This window comes from Malaclemys terrapin, chromosome 1 (genome assembly GCF_027887155.1).
Source record: "Malaclemys terrapin pileata isolate rMalTer1 chromosome 1, rMalTer1.hap1, whole genome shotgun sequence".
Taxonomy (NCBI): domain Eukaryota; kingdom Metazoa; phylum Chordata; order Testudines; family Emydidae; genus Malaclemys; species Malaclemys terrapin.
Window position 1 is genome coordinate 304729283 of NC_071505.1, and position 19091 is coordinate 304748373.

General features: G+C 41.6%; 1 protein-coding gene across 1 annotated transcript in view; it reads left to right on the forward strand.

Annotated features, from left to right (window-relative positions):
• N4BP2L1 (NEDD4 binding protein 2 like 1) overlaps window positions 1–19091 on the forward strand; it is a 28445-nt gene that overhangs the window by 1435 nt on the left and 7919 nt on the right. Inside the window, exon 2 of the mRNA XM_054015334.1 lies at window positions 18920–19047. Within this exon, the coding sequence (XP_053871309.1) occupies window positions 18920–19047 (128 nt within the window). The remainder of the gene's footprint in view (window positions 1–18919; window positions 19048–19091) is intronic.

Consider the following 19091-nt stretch of genomic DNA (forward strand, 5'->3'; position numbering starts at 1 on the left):
TGCGGGTAAAACAGAGCAGGAGACATACAATTCTCCCCCAAGAAGTACAGTCACAAATTTAATTGCTGCATTATTTTTTTAACGAGCATCATCAGCATGGAAGGATGTGTTGAATTCATATGGTTAATTAATTTGGCTTAATTTCCCATGCAGACAGCCCTCATTGAAGAAAAAACCTTGGCTTACACAGCACAGTATACAAGTACCTTACATATACCACGGGCAAGATTCTGTGCTGCATCTCTTGTGCAGCACAGGGGACTTTAAGGCACTTTTTTTTGCCTTGGCCAAGAAGTTGGAGAGGCCCCCAGCATACCATACACAGTCCTGGGGGCTTCTAAATTATGGCAGCCTCCCCCAGTTGCCCTGTAGGCTGCAGTGTTATGGCCTTACTCTTCACATATCCCTCCTGTTCCCAGCATGCTTCCTGCACCAGGGCTCACTGCTGTCTACTGTCCTGGCTGTACTGAAGGAAACCTCAGCTGGAACTGGGACTTTTAAGGCCCATTTATGCTGCTCTGGTCCTTTTCTTCAGCCTAAAGGGGCTGGAATGGGCTTGAGGATCTCACCCAATTACTGTAGCTTCACAATACGCTTATCAGGTAGGGAAGTATAATCTCATTTTATGCATGGGGAATTGGGAGATTGACTGTTCCACATCCCAAAGGAAGTCTATGGCAGAGTCAGGAATAAATCCAGTTTTCCCATGATCTATGACACTCCCTAAAGTATAAGAGCATCCTTTTTTCCTCTGAAGGATCTGTGACAAAGTGCAAATCTGATAAAACCCTCATCACACTGTTAGAGGTTAATGTACATAAAGCATCGTCTTCTAATGGGAGTTGAGGTTGGGGGCATGTCTATATCAACTGTTAGTACAGGGCAAGCTCATGTTTAAATCTACCTTGCACTACCCTGCTGCGCATTAACTGTTCATGTGGACACTGCTGCCTTGCACTTCACCTTCTGTAGTGCACTTTGATCTACTCCCATTTCAAGGTAGAGCAGATCAAAGTGTGCTAGGGAACTTTTACTGCATGGCCACAGGGTCCACATGGACAGTTAGTATGTGACAGGCTAGTGCAAGGTAGAATTACAGCCTTGCTTGCTATGTGCTAACTGTTTGTATAGCTGGGTTGTTTTTTTCTTTTGTGTCTGTCCATGTACGTTTCATATTCAGCTTTATGTACTACTATTCTGTGAATATGAGACAATCTCCTCTCCCATTTTTCTGCTGTTTCTGTGTGATGTCAGTTAACAGGCAAGCTAAATGCATACACAAGTTTATGTGTGAACTGAGGAAAACAGCTGGCATAGAAGAGCAAAGCCATCACTGTGAGTGGTTTCACAAAGACTGTTGCATGCAGTGATGATTAGTTGTGTGTGTGTGTGTTGTGGTTAAGTCACTTGTGCATTTTAATCATGCCCCGTTAGGAGGGAAGAGTAACACAAGAGAAATTGATTCAGTGAAAAGAGGAAAATGGATTCACAATGCTGAAAAGTTAGGTTTCAGCCCCATGGGGAAAGTAGCTTGCAAAAATCTTAAACAAGCAAAACAATCTGCTTTTTCTTCAGAACTGCTGCAACAAATTGAGTTTATCAGTCTATCCTTAGAAATAATTACTTTTAATCACATCTATAGCACTGTAACTGTATATGCTGCTGTTCAGAGAAAGGTCAGTGCCAAACTAGTGTTCTTCTTAAGAAGGGCCAATAATCTAAAGGCATGGGTAAATATGTTGCATCCACAAAGTATAGCAGAGGAAGGATGGCTCTATGCTTAAGGCACTAGACTGGAACTCATGTGTTCTGAGTTCTTTCCTGGCTCTGTAACAGACTTCTTGTGTGAACTCATTAAACCACTTACAAATTATAAATACAATAAGCAGAGAGAGTGTTACCATAAGCCTAGAGCTACCAAGGGGACTTAGATTCAGCAGTGCAATGCCTAACTGGCATCCATAGCCCTCAGGCACCCAGGCTCCCTATGCAATGTCTGGGGAAGGGTAAGACGCCTAAGAATGGGATTCACAAAAGCCATCAGGCTGAATGGGGAGCCACCTAAGCTGGACAGTAGGAAGAGCTGAGGAGAGGGATGTGCGTGCCCCTCAGAGATAAATGTCTAGTGAGAGGCACCCCCTCTGCTTGGGATCACAGCTGTGAACCCTCTCCAACAGTTAGGCACCTAAACCAGGTCAGTCCTTTCTCAAAAAAAAGTAAGGAGGAGGTGGTGCAGCACTTGCTCAGGATGTGGGAGACCAGGGTTCAAATCACACTGTGTGAGATGTAGAACAGGGACTTGAAGCCAGGTCTCCCTCCTAGGTGAGTGCCCTAACCACTTGGCAATAGGTACTCTAGGGCAGCTATTTCCCACTTTCCCGTTGAAAGTTGTTCCACTTTGTATAAAATACTTAAATATTCAGTGGGTAAGAAAGATTGATTCTATAGCCCAATGATTAGGGAACTCACTTGGGATATGGGACACCTTGCTTCAAGTCGCTGCTCCACATGAGGCAGAGTGGGCATTTGAACCTGGGTCTCCCACATCATGGGTGAGTGCACTAACCCCTGGGCTATTGGAGTATAAACTAGGGTGGTACCACCACCTGTGTGTTGTACTGACCTTGACCTAGTAGGCGTGCTCTGACAACATCTCCCAGATTGGGCAAGATAGTTTAAGGATCCAACTGGGACTTCAGTATGAGCTAGGACTGAAGCAGCATTGTACATGTCCACTAGCAGAAATTTAGGCACCTCCAGTTAGGTCCTCAAAAGCCCTGCTCAGTGGCGACCTATGTTTTGGATTTAAGCACCTAAAGTGACAGGTGGGCACTAACTCCCTTTGTAAATCTAACTCATAGTGCTTAGGAATCATAGCCATGGACCGGGAACCCCACTGTTCCAGGTGTTGCACAGATAGAACAGAAAAACAGTTTCTGCCCCACAGACCTTGCAATCTAAGGACTGATCTACATTAGAAAATTAACACGCAGGCTGTGTGAAAAATCCACACCCCTAAGCGACACAGTTAAACCAATCTCACCTTTGGTATGGCTAGAACTAGGTCGATGGGAGAATTCTCCCCTCGATCTAGATGCTACCTCTTGGGAAAGTGAATTATCTGCCCTGACAGGAGGAGCCCTCCCATTGGCGTAGGTAGCGTCTTTACTGAAGCACTACAGCACAGCTGCAGTAGTTTATGTGTAGACAAGGCCTTAATGTAAGACAAGAGACAGACGGATATAGATGGGGTGGAGGGGTGGGTACAAAAGACAGTGAGACAATTACTGATTAGAAAGTTGGCTCTAATCCAAGTAAACCACTCCTTACTGAGGCAGAGAAATGATATACAATGCCGTGGGGCACTTTAATTGCTCTGACTCTACGACCCCATAAGAAAGGAGACTGGTATTCTCCTGTGTAAGCTCACCAAAGTTTTCTGGGCAATAGTCATGCAAGGCCTAACGCAGGAGGAGCTTTCCACTCCACAACCCCAGCCTAACTCCTCACATTCCCTCAAAAAGGGCCCCATCCCTAAAAAAAAGTAAATAAATCCTAACCCCTGCTCTTAGCAGCGCTTTTACCATGACAAGGGAGACATGCCATAGACTCCCTGAAATCCACTAGGGGGACATTGCAATATAAATATATTTTCATCCCACTCCACACTATGGTTACAATCCTTCTGAGCCTATCAGTGCAGATTAGTAAGCAGTCAGAAGTTGTGGTTGAACTGATATGAGGTACTGGCTCCCAGGTGTCCATAACATTGCATCTGCAGCACCTTTATGTCCGAAAAGCAACAGAGGGCTTATCTTCACTGCAGGAGTCACTCTAGTAATAACTCAAGTTGCCCCTAACGTGTTTCCCCTTCACACACAAAACCCCTCAACATGAGTGTGATGGAGTTTCTAACTTGTGTTGGTTGGCATCCCAGAAGGTACATACTACAGCTCAAATTAGTGCAACTTCTCAGCTGCCATTACAAGTCACTGTGTGTGGGTCGAGTGTTGTTTTGCAGTATGACCACTCTTACTCAAGCTAGGCTATGTAGGAGCAGGCAGCATGGGTAACTTCCCTGATTTATAGTTACAATTTTGAGACACTCCATGAACCTTGCAGCTTATCACTAACAACTGCAATTCATCCCAACTGTGTGGGATCAAGGCCTTCATTTCAATTGGCTTCACCAGGCTACTTTCAGGTTACATATGTGGGAAGGACACACGATTCATTATATGCACTGATTCTTAAAGTAGCTCTACTGTACAATATTTATATCTATACCCATTACTGTATTACCATGATGCACAAAACATGATAATGTCATCTATTTGGCATCACTGCACAAACACTAGGACCTGATCTAACAATCATAACAGACCATTCAAACTCTCCCCTTAAGTCAATAGGCCAATATGTAACTTTTCAGCCAATAATTCCGGTCTCTTTTGATTCCTAGTTTTAAGAGGGTCATCTCTGTATCCCTCCTAAGACATGCAGTGAGTGGTCCTACTGATAGAGGGCTCTAAGAAATGCTAGGACTAACGATACTAGCATTCCCAAAGGAAGTACTGTTCCATATAGTTTGTGTTTCTTTTTCTCTATATACTTATTTCTAACCCTTTTGTCAAATTCCTTCCCTTACTTCTTCTTATTTTAGTCTCCACTCCAACCCTTTTGTAAGGTTAGTAGGATCTTGAATGCATATCCAGCTATCCAGAAGTTTATGGGCTATGACTAATAGATCCTGTAGCTCCTTAACATATTGTAGAAATTTAATGTTGACTATTAATAATGTGTAATCAGCACATAATTCTCCTGTAAACCCCCCCCTTCTGAACTATTGCTACTGATTAGAGAGTTGGCTCTAATCCAAGTAAACCACTCCTTCCTGACACAGAGAACATGATACATTGTGCTGTGGGGCACTATAATTGTTCTGACTCTACAACACCATAGGGAACTCCTGTGTCAGCTCACCAAAGTCTTTTCTGGCAATAATAACAGTCTTGCAATCAGTATTACAAGTAAAAAGGTACTTTCTGTGAAAGTGCATGCGTTCTAAATATGAATGATCCTTGAGTGTACACCATACTAAATGCCCTTCTAGATGTTCCAGTGATCCCTTGCTTTGTGAGGTGTGAACAGAATGGCATGTGGAACTAGTGTTAGATGCATCAGAACTCTAAGACATTAAATAGGCAACAAATAAAAATCCTGGAACTGTACCAGTTGTTGGATATGGGTAACCTATGATGCCTTTCCCAATCTGAATGATAGGAATATCCTTTTCAGTATGCTTTCTAAGACTCAATGTCTTTCAAATTCTGCGATTAAAAACACCTGAAAGCTCTGATTATTTCCCCAGCAGTGTTATCCATGAACCTGAAGGCCTCTCCCCAGCTGCTTACTTGCATTTCAACACCCGTTCAAAATGAAGTTGAAAATAAACTTCTTGGTTTCATGGACAGAAACAGGCATATAATTAAATCAGAAATGATTATATGGAAGCCTTGAAGAGTTAATATACAGTGCTCTCAGCAAAAAAGGACTTTAATTTTATCTTTATTGTTGTAAAACACCAATAATGTAGAATGATGTGTGAACCTGAAAAATAATAAATAGCATGATTACAGTGCTTCCCAGCTCATCTAGTTATTTCATATAAACATTGGACAGGAGGGGTGATAAGACAGAACCCTACAGATCACATCTGAGTGCCTTTGGAGTGGACAACAGTTGGCCAGCGTGACCTTGTGGGATCTCTCCAAGAAGGACCAAAGCTACTGGAGAGCTGTTTGTCCATTCCACAAGATCCCACAATATCTTGTGTCAGCGACATCAATGACTGTTGAAAAATCCAACAGAACCAGACGTTGGTATTCTTTTTGTATTGGTTTTCTTTCCTTGCTATATTAAATTTCAATTTTTTTTAAAGTGGACCTTCCATGGGCATATACAAGGACTTCCCTTGAAACCCTTAAGCAACATATGCCATCATGGACTATGTTCTCGTACATTATATACACTTACAACAGTTTGCAGTTCTTTTATCAGAGAAGTTATCTGGGACGTCTCTTCTATAGTGCCTGTACTGTTCGGGTTTTTTTCTCTACCATACCATATTTTTTTATTGCTATATTATTATTACTACTCTTATTACAAGTAGAGATACAGTTCCTAGCCGGAAGAAAGTAAACCAATACACAGACGATGAGAACTCGCAGCTCTAAGTGTGGAGAGGGTATCTGGTGGCTTATGCTACCTTTGCCCCCTCCCAGTCTTGTGGTATTCTGGAGGGTGGAGAAGTCTCCAACATAAGTTGGACAACCCTGGGGCTGTCTACGTTACAACAACCTGCCCAGGATGCCCTACAAGCCACAGCAGTGCTGTGTGCTCCCGTCCCACCACTGACACATCCCCCTACACCAGGGCTTGTCATAAGATCCTCGACCAACAGCCTTACAGCTCTCTTCCACTGCACCCTCACTGTGGGAAATCCTCAGCCAAATACAGGCTTTTCGATCCCCTTTATGCTGCTCTGGCCCTTTTACCTAGCATAAAGTGGCTGGAGCAGGCGTGAGGATCTCATACAGAATATTTTAAATAGTCTCAAGAAACACCGCCAATTCAGCTTTCTAAATAATTGCCTCTTACAGTTAAAGCCCATTGGAAAGTTGGTGTTAGAGTTCAAGCAGAACAGGAGAGGGGAAGAAGAAAGATATCATGGTTTATGTGCTGGCTTCTAAAGCTAGATATCCAAAATATTTGAATGACGAGAATTTCATTACAAATAGAGGAAATACTGTTTCCCTAAAGCAGTTTTATTCTGTCCAGTCTAATGACAAAATTAGTGTTTAGCAAGATTCACCCAGGCCAGGGCTTTATAAAGCAGCGCACAAGCGACCAGGGAGCTTTTGCGAACAGGGGCTGCTAACAGGGAGTTTCGCAAGGGAGTTCTCCAGGTGAAGGAGGAGCAAATACAGGATCCTTGGGGTAAGTGACTGTCTGTAGTGTGTGTTTGTTTGTGTTTGGGGGTTACTTGCTGTGTGCTGAGCTTGTGTTTGTCAGTCTGTTTGTTTGAAGGTCCGTGTGCTGTGGCTGGCAGTTGGAAGCTGTGAGCTTCAAAGGAAGGTCTGAAGGCTAGAAGCCTCTGGTAATTGGCTGAGCCTTAATCAGTGGGCAGGGCATTCACCCAGGCCAGGGCTTTATAAAGCAGCGCACAAGTGACCAGGAAGCTTTTGCGACTAGGGGCTGCTAACAGGGAGTTTCGAAGGGGAGCAGGAAGGGAGCGCGGATCCCTTGCCGGTTCTATCTTAAACCCTTTATTCCCCTTAAAACCTATAGCCCAAACTACATTCAAAACTTCTTGCTTTAAACAACCCCTTCATTAACTAGGAGACAATTCAGGCAGAAGCCCAGCTGCAGAGTGGGGGCTATCCAGTTTATTGCACTGAGTGTAGCATGGGCGGGTGGCATATGTGTGCATTCGGTGCAAGGAGCTCCTGGCCCTCAGAGACCACATACGGACTCTGGAGTCAAGGGTGGCGGAACTGGAGGAGCTAAGGGAGGCAGAGAGGTATGTTGATGAGGCTTTCCGGGACACTGTAGAATTATCCCACCTCCGGTCAGACAGCCCCTGCGCTGTTGAGGAGGATGAAAGGCCCAGGGCAGCAGAGCAGTCAACGGGAGCAGAGGGAAACCTTCCCATATTTGGGACCCTCCTTCCAGACAGTGCTGGGGTTGTCTCTCCCACTGAGGTTACCTCTCCGGGGGAGGGAACTCCAGTTGCTAGGAAAAGGCAGGTATCAGTATTGGGAGATTTGATCATTAGAAACGTAGATAGCTGGGTTTGTGATGACTAGGAGAACCGTATGGTGACTTGCTTGCCTGGTGCAAAGGTTGCGGATCTCTCAAGGTATCTAGACAGACTTATGTGTAGTGCTGGGGAGGAGCTGGTGGTCGTGGTACATGTAGGTACTAATGACATAGGGAAGGGTAGTAGAGAGGTCCTGGAGGCCAAATTTAGGCTGCTAGGGAGGAGACTGAAATCCAGGACCTCTATGGTGGCATTCTCAGAAATGCTCCCAGTTCCACGCGCAGGGCCAGGTAGGCAGGCAGAGCTTCAGAGTCTCACTGCGTGGATGAGACGATGGTGTAGAAAGGAGGGGTTTACATTCATTAGGAACTGGGGAAACTTCTGGAATGGGGGGAGCCTATACAGGAAGGATGGGCTCCACCTAAACCAAAGTGGAACCAGACTGCTGGCACTAAACATTAAAAAGGTTGTAGAGCAGTTTTTAAACTAGGAGATAGGGGAAAGCCGACTGCTGCAGAGGAGCATGTGGCTCGGACAGAGACTTCTCTCAGGGGAAAGTCTAATGATAGAGAATCTCCAGGTTATAGTCAGGAGCAGAGGATGGAAGAGGATAAAGTAGGGGCCAGATCAGATGATAAACATTCACATAAAAAAGAATCTGATACATCAGAAAAGGGCAGACAAATAAACAGTGACAAGTTTTTAAAGTGCTTGTACACAAATGCTAGAAGTCTAAATAATAAGATGGGTGAACTAGAGTGCCTTGTGATAAAGGAGGATATTGATATAATAGGCATCACAGAAACCTATTGGACTGAGAACAATCAATGGAACACAATCATTCCGGGGTACAAAATATATCGGAAGGACAGAACAGGTCGTGTGGGGGGGCACTATATGTGAAAGAAAATGTACAATCAAATGAAGTAAAAATCTTAAGCAAATCCGCATGTTCCATAGAATCTCTATGGATAGAAATTTCATGCTCTAATAAGAATATAACATTAGGGATCTATTATCAACCACCTGACCAGGACCGTGATAGTGATGATGAAATGCTAAGGGAAATTAGGCTCTCAAAATTAAGAACTCAATAATAGTGGGGGATTTCAATTATCCCCATATTGACTGGGAACATTTCACTTCAGGACGAAATGCAGAGATAAAATTTCTCGATACTTTAAATGACTGCTTCATGGAGCAGCTGGTACGGGAACCCACAAGGGGAGAGGTAACTCTAGATTTAGTCCTGAGTGGAGCGCAGGAGCTGGTCCAAGAGGTAACTATAGCAGGACCACTTGGAAATAGTGACCATAATACAATAGCGTTCAACATCCCTGTGGTGGGAAGACCATCTCAACAGCCCAGCACTGTGGCATTTAATTTCAAAAGGGGGAACTATGCAAAAATGAGGGGGTTAGTTAAACAGAAGTTTAAAAGGTACAGTGACTAAAGTGAAATCCCTGCAAGCTGCATGGGCGCTTATTAAAGACACCATAATAGAGGCCCAACTTCAATGTATACCCCAAATTAAGAAACACAGTAAAAGAACTAAAAGAGAGCCACCGTGGCTTAACAACCATGTAAAAGAAGCAGTGAGAGATAAAAAGACTTCCTTTAAAAAGTGGAAGTCAAATCCTAGTGAGGCAAATAGAAAGGAGCATAAACGCTGCCAAATTAAGTGCAAGAATGTAATAAGAAAAGCCAAAGAGGAGTTTGAAGAACGACTAGCCAAAAACTCCAAAGGTAATAACAAAATGTTTTTTAAGTACATCGGAAGCAGGAAGCCTGCTAAACCACCAGTGGGGCCCCTCGATGATCGAGATACAAAAGGAACGCTTAAAGACGATAAAGTCATTGCGGAGAAACTAAATGTATTCTTTGCTTCAGTCTTCACGGCTGAGGCTGTTAGGGAGATTCCCAAACCTGAGCCGGCTTTTGTAGGTGACAAATCTGAGGAACTGTCACGGATTGAAGTGTCACAAGAGGAGGTTTTGGAATTAATTGATAAACTTAACATTAACAAGTCACCGGGACCAGATGGCATTCACCCAAGAGTTCTGAAAGAACTCAAATGTGAAGTTGTGGAACAGTTAACTAAGGTTTGTAACCTGTCCTTTAAATCGGCTTCTGTACCCAATGACTGGAAGTTAGCTAATGTAACGCCAATATTTAAAAAGGGCTCTAGAGGTGATCCCGGCAATTACAGACCGGTAAGTCTAACGTCTGTACCAGGGAAATTAGTCGAAACAATAGTTACGAATAAAATTGTCCGACACATAGAAAAACATAAACTGTTGAGCAATAGTCAACATGGTTTCTGTAAAGTGAAATCGTGTCTTACTAATCTATTAGAATTCTTTGAAGGGGTCAACAAACATGTGGATAAAGGGGATCCAGTGGACATAGTTTACTTAGATTTCCAGAAAGCCTTTGACAAGGTCCCTCACCAAAGGCTCTTACGTAAATTAAGCTCCCATGGGATAAAAGGGAAGGTCCTTTCATGGATTGAGAACTGGTTAAAAGAGAGGGAACAAAGGGTAGGAATAAATGGTAAATTCTCAGAATGGAGAGGGGTAACTAGTGGTGTTCCCCAAGGGTCAGTCCTCAGACCAATCCTATTCGACTTATTCGTAAATGATCTGGAGAAAGGGGTAAACAGTGAGGTGGCAAAGTTTGCAGATGATACTAAACTGCTAAAGATAGTTAAGTCCAAAGCAGACTGTGAAGAACTTCAAAAAGATCTCACAAAACTGTGATTGGGCAACAAAATGGCAAATGAAATTTAATGTGGATAAATGTAAAGTAATGCACATTGGAAAAAATAACCCCAACTATACATACAATATGATGGGGGCTAATTTAGCTACAACAAGTCAGGAAAAAGATCTTGGAGTCATAGTGGATAGTTCTCTGAAAATGTCCACACAGTGTGCAGAGGCAGTCAAAAAAGTAAACAGGATGTTAGGAATCATTAAAAAGGGGATAGAGAATAAGACTGAGAATATATTATTGCCCTTATATAAATTGATGGTATGCCCTCATCTCGAATACTGCATACAGATGTGGTCGCCTCATCTCAAAAAAGATATACTGGCACTAGAAAAGGTTCAGAAAAGGGCAACTAAAATGATTAAGGGTTTGGAACGGGTCCCATATGACGAGAGATTAAAGAGGCTAGGACTCTTCAGCTTGGAAAAGAGGAGACTAAGGGGGGATATGATAGAGGTATATAAAATCATGAGTGATGTGGAGAAAGCGGATAAGGAAAAGTTATTTACTTATTCCCATAATACAAGAACTAGAGGTCATCAAATGAAATTAATAGGCAGCAGGTTTAAAACAAATAAAATAAAGTTCTTCTTCACACAGCGCACAGTCAACTTGTGGAACTCCTTACCTGAGAACGTTGTGAAGGCTAGGACTATAACAGAGTTTAAAAGAGAACTGAATAAATTCATGGTGGTTAAGTCTATTAATGGCTATTAGCCAGGACGGGTAAGGAATGGTGTCCCTAGCCTCTGTCTGTCAGAGGATGGAGATGGATGGCAGGAGAGAGATCACTTGATCATTGCCTGTTAGGTTCACTCCCTCTGGGGCACGTGGCATTGGCCACTGTTGGTAGACAGGATACTGGGCTAGATGGACCTTTGGTCTGACCCGGTACGGCCTTTCTTATGTTCTTACAAAATATTTAAACAATGTATTGTAAATAGAAGTTATATATTTTATAATCACACTAAGACAATAGAGTGTATGTTGTTAGGCAATAAAATGGCCCAACCCATGTGAATTCATATTAGCAGTTAGACAAATGTTCCCTATCGCATTTTAGTAATTAAAGTCCAATGACATTGTTTAATAATAAAAAACAGAGCTGATAAGGTTCAGTTACAAGCATGCTTTGATCTTGCTACCAGCTATGTTTTCAGTCTTTTCTTTCTCTATATGATTTTGTGTGTACTAATCTAACTAATATGTGGGTTTTTCTTTTTACAATTCTGCTCAAAGTCTACTATTAAATTTGTATTAGTCACAAAATTTCCCATTTTAATGCCTGGTGTAGATTTTGATAAAATGTAGGCATTGTGTTGTTCAGAGTAGTATTTATGGTGACACTATTGATAGTGGTACTATATAACTTTACTTCAGTCAAAAATCAACATGTTCTTAATATGGGTAGACTGACACGGGTGATTTTTAGGAGTACTGTGTGCACTTTAAATAATAAAGGTCAAAAGAGAAAGCTTCTGACAATTAGCCTTTTACATAGACTGTAAAAAAGTTTACTGAAAACATGAGAACCTATTATTACAATATTTCAGTTTGGTTACTTTACAAAGCCAAATGTAAACATCTCCTTTCAATTAATGTAAGCTTATGCTATTGTTAATAGGCATTTACATATATGCTTCTAAAAACAGAAAATATCAAATGTGCTAATGATTCATAATTTGTAATGTACATTATGTAAAATGATTTTCTTTTTGAAGCACAAATATATTGGAAGCTGTTAGCCCTAAATACCAATGGGGTGAAACTGGTAGTGCTAGTTTTGAGTTTACAAACACCCTGCAGATACAGTCTAGATAGCTATGAGGATGAATATCAAAGCCACCATGTGAAATATCTGAATGTATGTGATCTGTGTCTGGAGTGAGATAAGGCACACATCAAGGAACAACAATTAACTTGTCCTGATTAAGCAACTTATTTTCTCAAATTGTGAATTTTACTAAAAGATGCTTATCTGTTTTCTTGCTCAAGGAACTTTGAAGTAGCAATTCAGAGGGGACAGTATTATTCCTCTCAAGATAACCACCTCTTCCTCTGACAATCAAAGAAAGAAGGGGCTATGTTTACACTATCTAAACTATTTTTTTTACTGTAAAGGTCATGATTCGGAGGCTAAGATTGAGACAGAGGGCAAGACAGTGTTTTGCAACATCAGAGTTAAGACACAAGGTCAGTTTAAGTTTATCAACATACAGAAATACCAGTTTCATTGCCATGGTGACAACACGTTGACAGAAAGTAAATGTTCCTTTTTAAACACATACATCACCATATTTTTTCATTTTGCAGCAGTTGGAGTTAAACTTTCCTGCAACTAAATGATCAGTAGACATATAGGCACATTCATGCAGAATGTAACTTCTGGACAGAACTCAAGATCTTGCTCCAAGATCTCAGGGACAATGTGATGGTGGTTGTTTAATTTGGTTCTCATGCTTATTTTGCTAAGAAAGGGCTATATTTCGCCAATACTGAGAGTGTGAAACTCCCAACAATTGGAGTTCTTTGCACAAACAAGGGCAGAATCAGGTCTGAAGCAAGATGAAAAAGTAACTGTTTGCAAAAGTACCAAGAGTATTTTGTTTAGACATCTGTTCACATAACTGCTTTAAAGAACATGACTTCTTTTCAGGGGTTGGAAGGCATAGATTATATAGCTGTATGACTTTTGCAATGTGGTGTAGTAGCAAGCACAGGATCACGAGCCAAGATTCTTGGGCTACTCTTCTATCTCTGCAATTGACTTGGTCTGTGATCTTGGGCGAGTCACTTAAACTCTATGGCTCAGTTTCTCTATCTGTAAATTGTAGACAATACAGTAGAGCTGCAAAGATACGAACACCATAGTTACGGGCTGACCAGTCAACTGGACACCATGTGAAACCGGAAGCAACCAATCAGGCAGCAGCAAAGATTTTTTTAAAAAAGCATGTACTGTACTGTGCCTGTATTGCATCTTAAAGGTAGGCACATCTGGGCTGCCTACCTCTGCCCCTGCCCCCGCTCGTGGGGCAGCCACTTAAGCAAGATGGTGGGGCTGCCAGCCCAAGACAGCCAGAGACAGCAGACCAGGAGCAATGCTGGGGTCTGCGCAGCTTCTCCCCTCCCCTCCCCCGCTGGGAGGGGGACATGCTGTTCTTACCCCCCTCCCTGGTGTTTACACACAAACACACACATAAGAACAGCCATACTGGGTCAGACCAAAGGTCCATCTAGCCCAGTATCCTGTCTTCCAACAGTGGCTAATGCCAGGTGCCATAGAGGGAATGAACAGAACAGGTAATCATCAAGTGATCCAGCCTGTTGCCCATTCCCAGCTTCCTTATTTACTTTCTCCACAACAAGCATGATTTTATAGACCTCAGTCATATCCCCCCTTAGTCGTCTCTTTTCCAAGCTGAAAAGTCCCAGTCTTATTAATCTCTCCTCATATGGAAGTCGTTCCAAACCCCTAATCATTTTTGTTACCCTTTTCTGAAACTTTTCCAATTCCAATATATCTTTTTGAGATGGGGCAACCATATCTGCACACTGTATTCAAGATGTGGGCATACCATAGATTCATATAAAGGCAGTATGATATTTTCTATCCCTTTATTAAAAATTGCCAACATTCTCTTCGCTTTTTTGACTGCCACTGCACATTGAGTGGATGTTTTCAGAGAACTATCCACAATGACTCCAAGATTTCTTGCTTGAGTGGTAACAGCTAATTTATATGCATAATTGGGATTATATTTTCCAATGTGCATTACTTTGCATTTATCAACATTGAATTTTATCTGCCATTTTGTTGCTCAGTCACCGATTTTTGAGAGAGCATTTTGTAGCTCTTGGCAGTCTGCCTGGGACTTAACTTTCTTGAATACTTTTGTATCATCTGCAAATTTTGCCATCTCACTGTTTACCCCTTTTTCCAGATCATTTATGAATATGTTGAATAGTACTGGTCCCAGTACAGACCGCTGGGAGACACCACTATTTTCCTCTCTCCATTCTGAAAACTGACCATTTATTCCTACCCTTTGTTTCCTATCTTTTAACCAGTTACCAATCCATGAGAAGACCTTCCCTCTTATCACATGACAGCTTACTTTGCTTAAGAGCTTTTGGTGAGGGACCTTGTCAAAGGCTTTCTGAAAATCTAAGTACACTATATCCACTGGACTCCCTCAAAGAATTCTAGTAGAATGGCTTAATTTTAGAGGCATTTGAGGAAAAATTAATTAAATTTGAATTCAGGATTTTTGTCATGAGACTCAGTCATGCAAAATCTTTGCTCCCAAACCAACTTCCAGATGGTAACACACAGATACCAGAGCTTTTTCTCATTGCCATTATTGGACATTTAGCCATGAAATTACTTCAGCAAATACAATACAGAAACATTTAATTGAAAATTAACCCCAAGATCCTACACCCTTAGCTGTAATGTCCGTGGAAGATAGTGGTGCACAGCACCCTTGAAAATAAGGCCATTGCTTTAGGTGCTTAAATGTGGATTTAGGTGCCAAACTTTAGGAACTCATATTGGAAGATTTTGGCAGTATCTACACAACCTCAGTGTTACTCAGAACTGAAATAATTGCAAATATTGGTCCTGCATTGGGGTTTTATAGGAAATAGATGTTACATTGAACTCAAATAAACTAAAAGATCTTAAAGCCTGAATGTTTTTAATAACTACGCTTAGTTATATAGAAAGCAGAAATAGGAGGTATTGGATGTATTAGTCACAACAGTCACAGGGCAGTCTGCAAAAGGCAAGTTAGAAACAAGAAATGCAAGCATAGAGTACACTAGAGGAATATACCATTCTAACCGGTCTAACCCATTAAAACACTTGCAATACACCTCAAGCTCACACAAGCTCCAACCTGTTTTCTTGCATTTTTAAGAACTATTTAGATTAGAATAGCTTTCAGCAGGTCTAAACCAATTTAGTGCCAATGGGGACAGCATGAAGATGCTTAAGATAGGCCTCCTACTACGGCCCCACAGGGGACTGATGGTCTTTCCGGGTCTTCCTGCTTCTGGTAGCTATGGCAGGAACTGGAAGATAGGTACCCAAAGGCAATGCAAATTAAACAGTTGAAACAATGGCAGTATGGACAAGAGCAAGGTAGTTAGTGTGGATTGATATATTGGCAGGCTCTAGTACAAATAGTCAGTTACAAACAGCTGAATTCTTCACTGCAGATCCAGCTTTTGGATGGTGCAGTCTATGGAACTTTTATAATACAGAGGCTAGTTCTGGCCATCAGCCAGTAACTACTGAGTCACAGCTGAATGTGGTAGTAGCTACCATCAACTTGCACTCATTTAACTGGCAGATAAAAGCCACAATGGAAAAAAGAAGCAAACTCAACAGCTGAACTCTACTGATAGGGATTTATGTAGAATAATTGCACAGTCTAAAGCAATATACAACACAATTTACAAGTGAGGAACTTCTAACAGCAGGCAGATTAAGGTAAACAAGTACACAGACAGACAGCAAACAGAGATGACAGAATTAATCTTTGTCTGTCTGCCTCTCTGTTTATTTGTAGATAACCCAAAGCAGTTCCTTCCCTGCTATTGCTCAACTAGATAATACATTGAGAAACAGTTTTGAAGCTTAAGAATTATGGATCCGGTAGTTTAACCCTTCTTTGAGAGCACCCTGCACTCTTGAGATGGATGGGGGATTGGTGCCCCCTACTCTTCATAACCATATCCTGACACTGTTGCTGCCATCTATCTTTTTTCTCTCTCCTGTCAGTCTGCTTTTCTGTCTCTTCTCATTGACTTTTTCCCTTTGTTCTTTCTTTTTTCTTGCTCCATTACCTAGCTCTACTCCTCTCTTCCACTCTTTCTGTGGTAGTTCTGACCCTTTCTCAGCCCCATTCACCAGAAGAATCCAAGGTGTCTGGGGTGCATGATATCCACTGATGGCACCCAAGGCTGACTTGAGTGCTAAAAGAATGGAGAAAAGAACTTGGACTGATGCACAACTGCCTGAGCCTGAAGTCTCCTATATAAGAGCTGCTCCCCCTGTCAGCTATGTAGGAGGCCACAGTAGGTATAGAGACGGAAGGTGGGTGGCTTTCAGTGCACCACCTGACATTTTATCTGCAGACACAGCAATGCAGAAGGAAGGTGGAGATTTCACCTGCAACTTTCCCACCCATGTTATCTTCTGTTCTGCCCTGTAGCTCCTAACTTGCCTGATCCCCGCTCTCGCCCCTCCACCACGGGAAACATTGCTTTAGAAGATGAACAATCTACAGTGAAATTATTCAGTAAAGAAATTTAATGTCCTTTTCAAGAATGCATATAGCCAGTGTTGTCTTTTGCACCTGTGCTGGGCTACAAATGAAACAGTTACCTTAAAATACTTAACAATGAGGTTGCAATTACAAAGTTTTCAATAATAATAATAATTAATAATTAGTTGGCAGTGAGAACTGAGTGGAAAATAAATATGAGAAAAAAAGAAGTAGAGCAGGAACATGATGAAAACACACCAAGTAGCAATGCTCAGGAAAATCAAGAGAAGAAAAAAATAGGGCTCAACAGTCAAAGCAGAGAAGTAAAAATTGTAGCAGGACTTTTAATTGGCTCTGAAAAAGGTCAAAAGGGTTGGAAAAATAAAAAGTTTAGTGCAGAGGACATTAGACCATTGGTAGAAAAAAATAAAAGTGAGGGCAACATCAAACAAAAGGATAGCGGATAAGACTGTGGGCTTCAAATGTGAGAGGAGGGAGAGATCCGTGGACAAAAAAAAAGGAATATATGGAGCACAAGCGCTCAAAGAGGCAAGACGACAAAAATAAATGAACTGAATGTCTGCTTGGCTAATGCACAAGACAATTTTCTAGAAGTGCCCTGTATCTGACTATACAAAGTGACACTATCTCACCACAAGCGTCAATACACCAACAATGTAATATAACCACCACGTAATTTGACCTTGGGACACAGCATAGTCAGAGCTGTTAATGCTTCCCTTACCCATGGGTCTGTGCACATTAACTGAACCAAAAGAAAAACAAATACTGGAGCTTCCCTCAGTACCCCTATTCTATATTTAGCGTGGCTGGCTGTTTTAAGGTGGTGACTAGTAATTGGCCAATTTGAAATTCGTTCTAATCCAAATAATAACATGTATGAGTAGAAAAAAAATCACAGCAAAAAATATGAACTTGAACAACCTATTCACGTATCTGTTGTTACTGATTAATGGCAGCTATGTCTTGCCCGCCACTAACTTCTCCTGTTGTCCAGTATCAGGTCTTAAAATGGTCTGAAAAAAGTGTGTGTGGGGGGGGGGTCTAGCTACAGAAATGAAATTGCTATCACATCTGCCTGACCCTCCATTAATTCTGCCCCCACATCTGTCTTCCTACCCTCCCCCAATTCTTCCTACAAGTTGACCTTCACCTCCCACTTTCCCAGGCCTCGGAGGCTGCAGCAAGGTCCCTTTCTCCCCTTTCCCAGGAGGGGTGTTATAGAGAGGGGTGTGTGTGTGTGTGGTTGGGGGCGGGAGCAGCAGAGGAACTGGCCAGTTAGTCACAGAAAGGTGGGGAAGAGGAAGGGGTCACAGCCTAAATAAATCAACAAAAAGTCAGTGTTAGACAAAAAAATATTGTAACAACACTTTCTTTGTATTACATTAAAAGAGCTGGAAAATCTTGATTAATCATGCTTACATTTATTTGCAAATATGACAATGCAGAGGTGTGTGCTATGTAGCTAAAAAGGCAAAAAGTGAAGAGGTAGGATAGAAGAAAAAATATGAAAAGTGGTAAAACAGAGATGAAAATCACATCTTCCTTACTTGGCACCGAACCATGCCCCTTAGCCACTCCACCTGTTTTTCCCAACAGTCTTTGTTTTTTTATGTACAAAGAGTTTTTCCTTTGAAAAACTCACACACTCAAATTCTCTTCGTTTCCTCCAAAAAGACAGATTAGCTTGAGGTTATTGATAGCTTTTTGGAAATTTACAAGCGTTCCTCCAGCTAACTCAGAAAGACAACATGATTTGTCAATGTGATTTATGGCTTAGACTCACATGTTGGACACTTATTGTTGAGCTCTCTTATAGATTAAAGGAAGGGAAACATGCCCTTCAACTCCATTCCTTTCTGCCTATGTTCCAAGAGATTGAGGAAATAATTTTTAATTTTCTTTGAATTGGCATCTGCAGAATGAAAACATTATGCAATTCACAGTCAGTCATGCAAATTTTTATTTGGAAGTTATATAGTAAAGGGATAGATTTATGTGCACTAATCCTTCTCTCACCATTTTTCAGACAACTGAAACGTGAATTTCCTGGTGCTGTGATTCTTAGCACTGATGACTTTTTCTTCATGGAAGATGGCACCTATGTGTTCAGACATGATTGTCTAGAAGAAGCACACTTATGGAACCAAAAGAGAGGTGATTGAAACCATTCCTAGTTTCTTCACAGTCTTAATAGATTC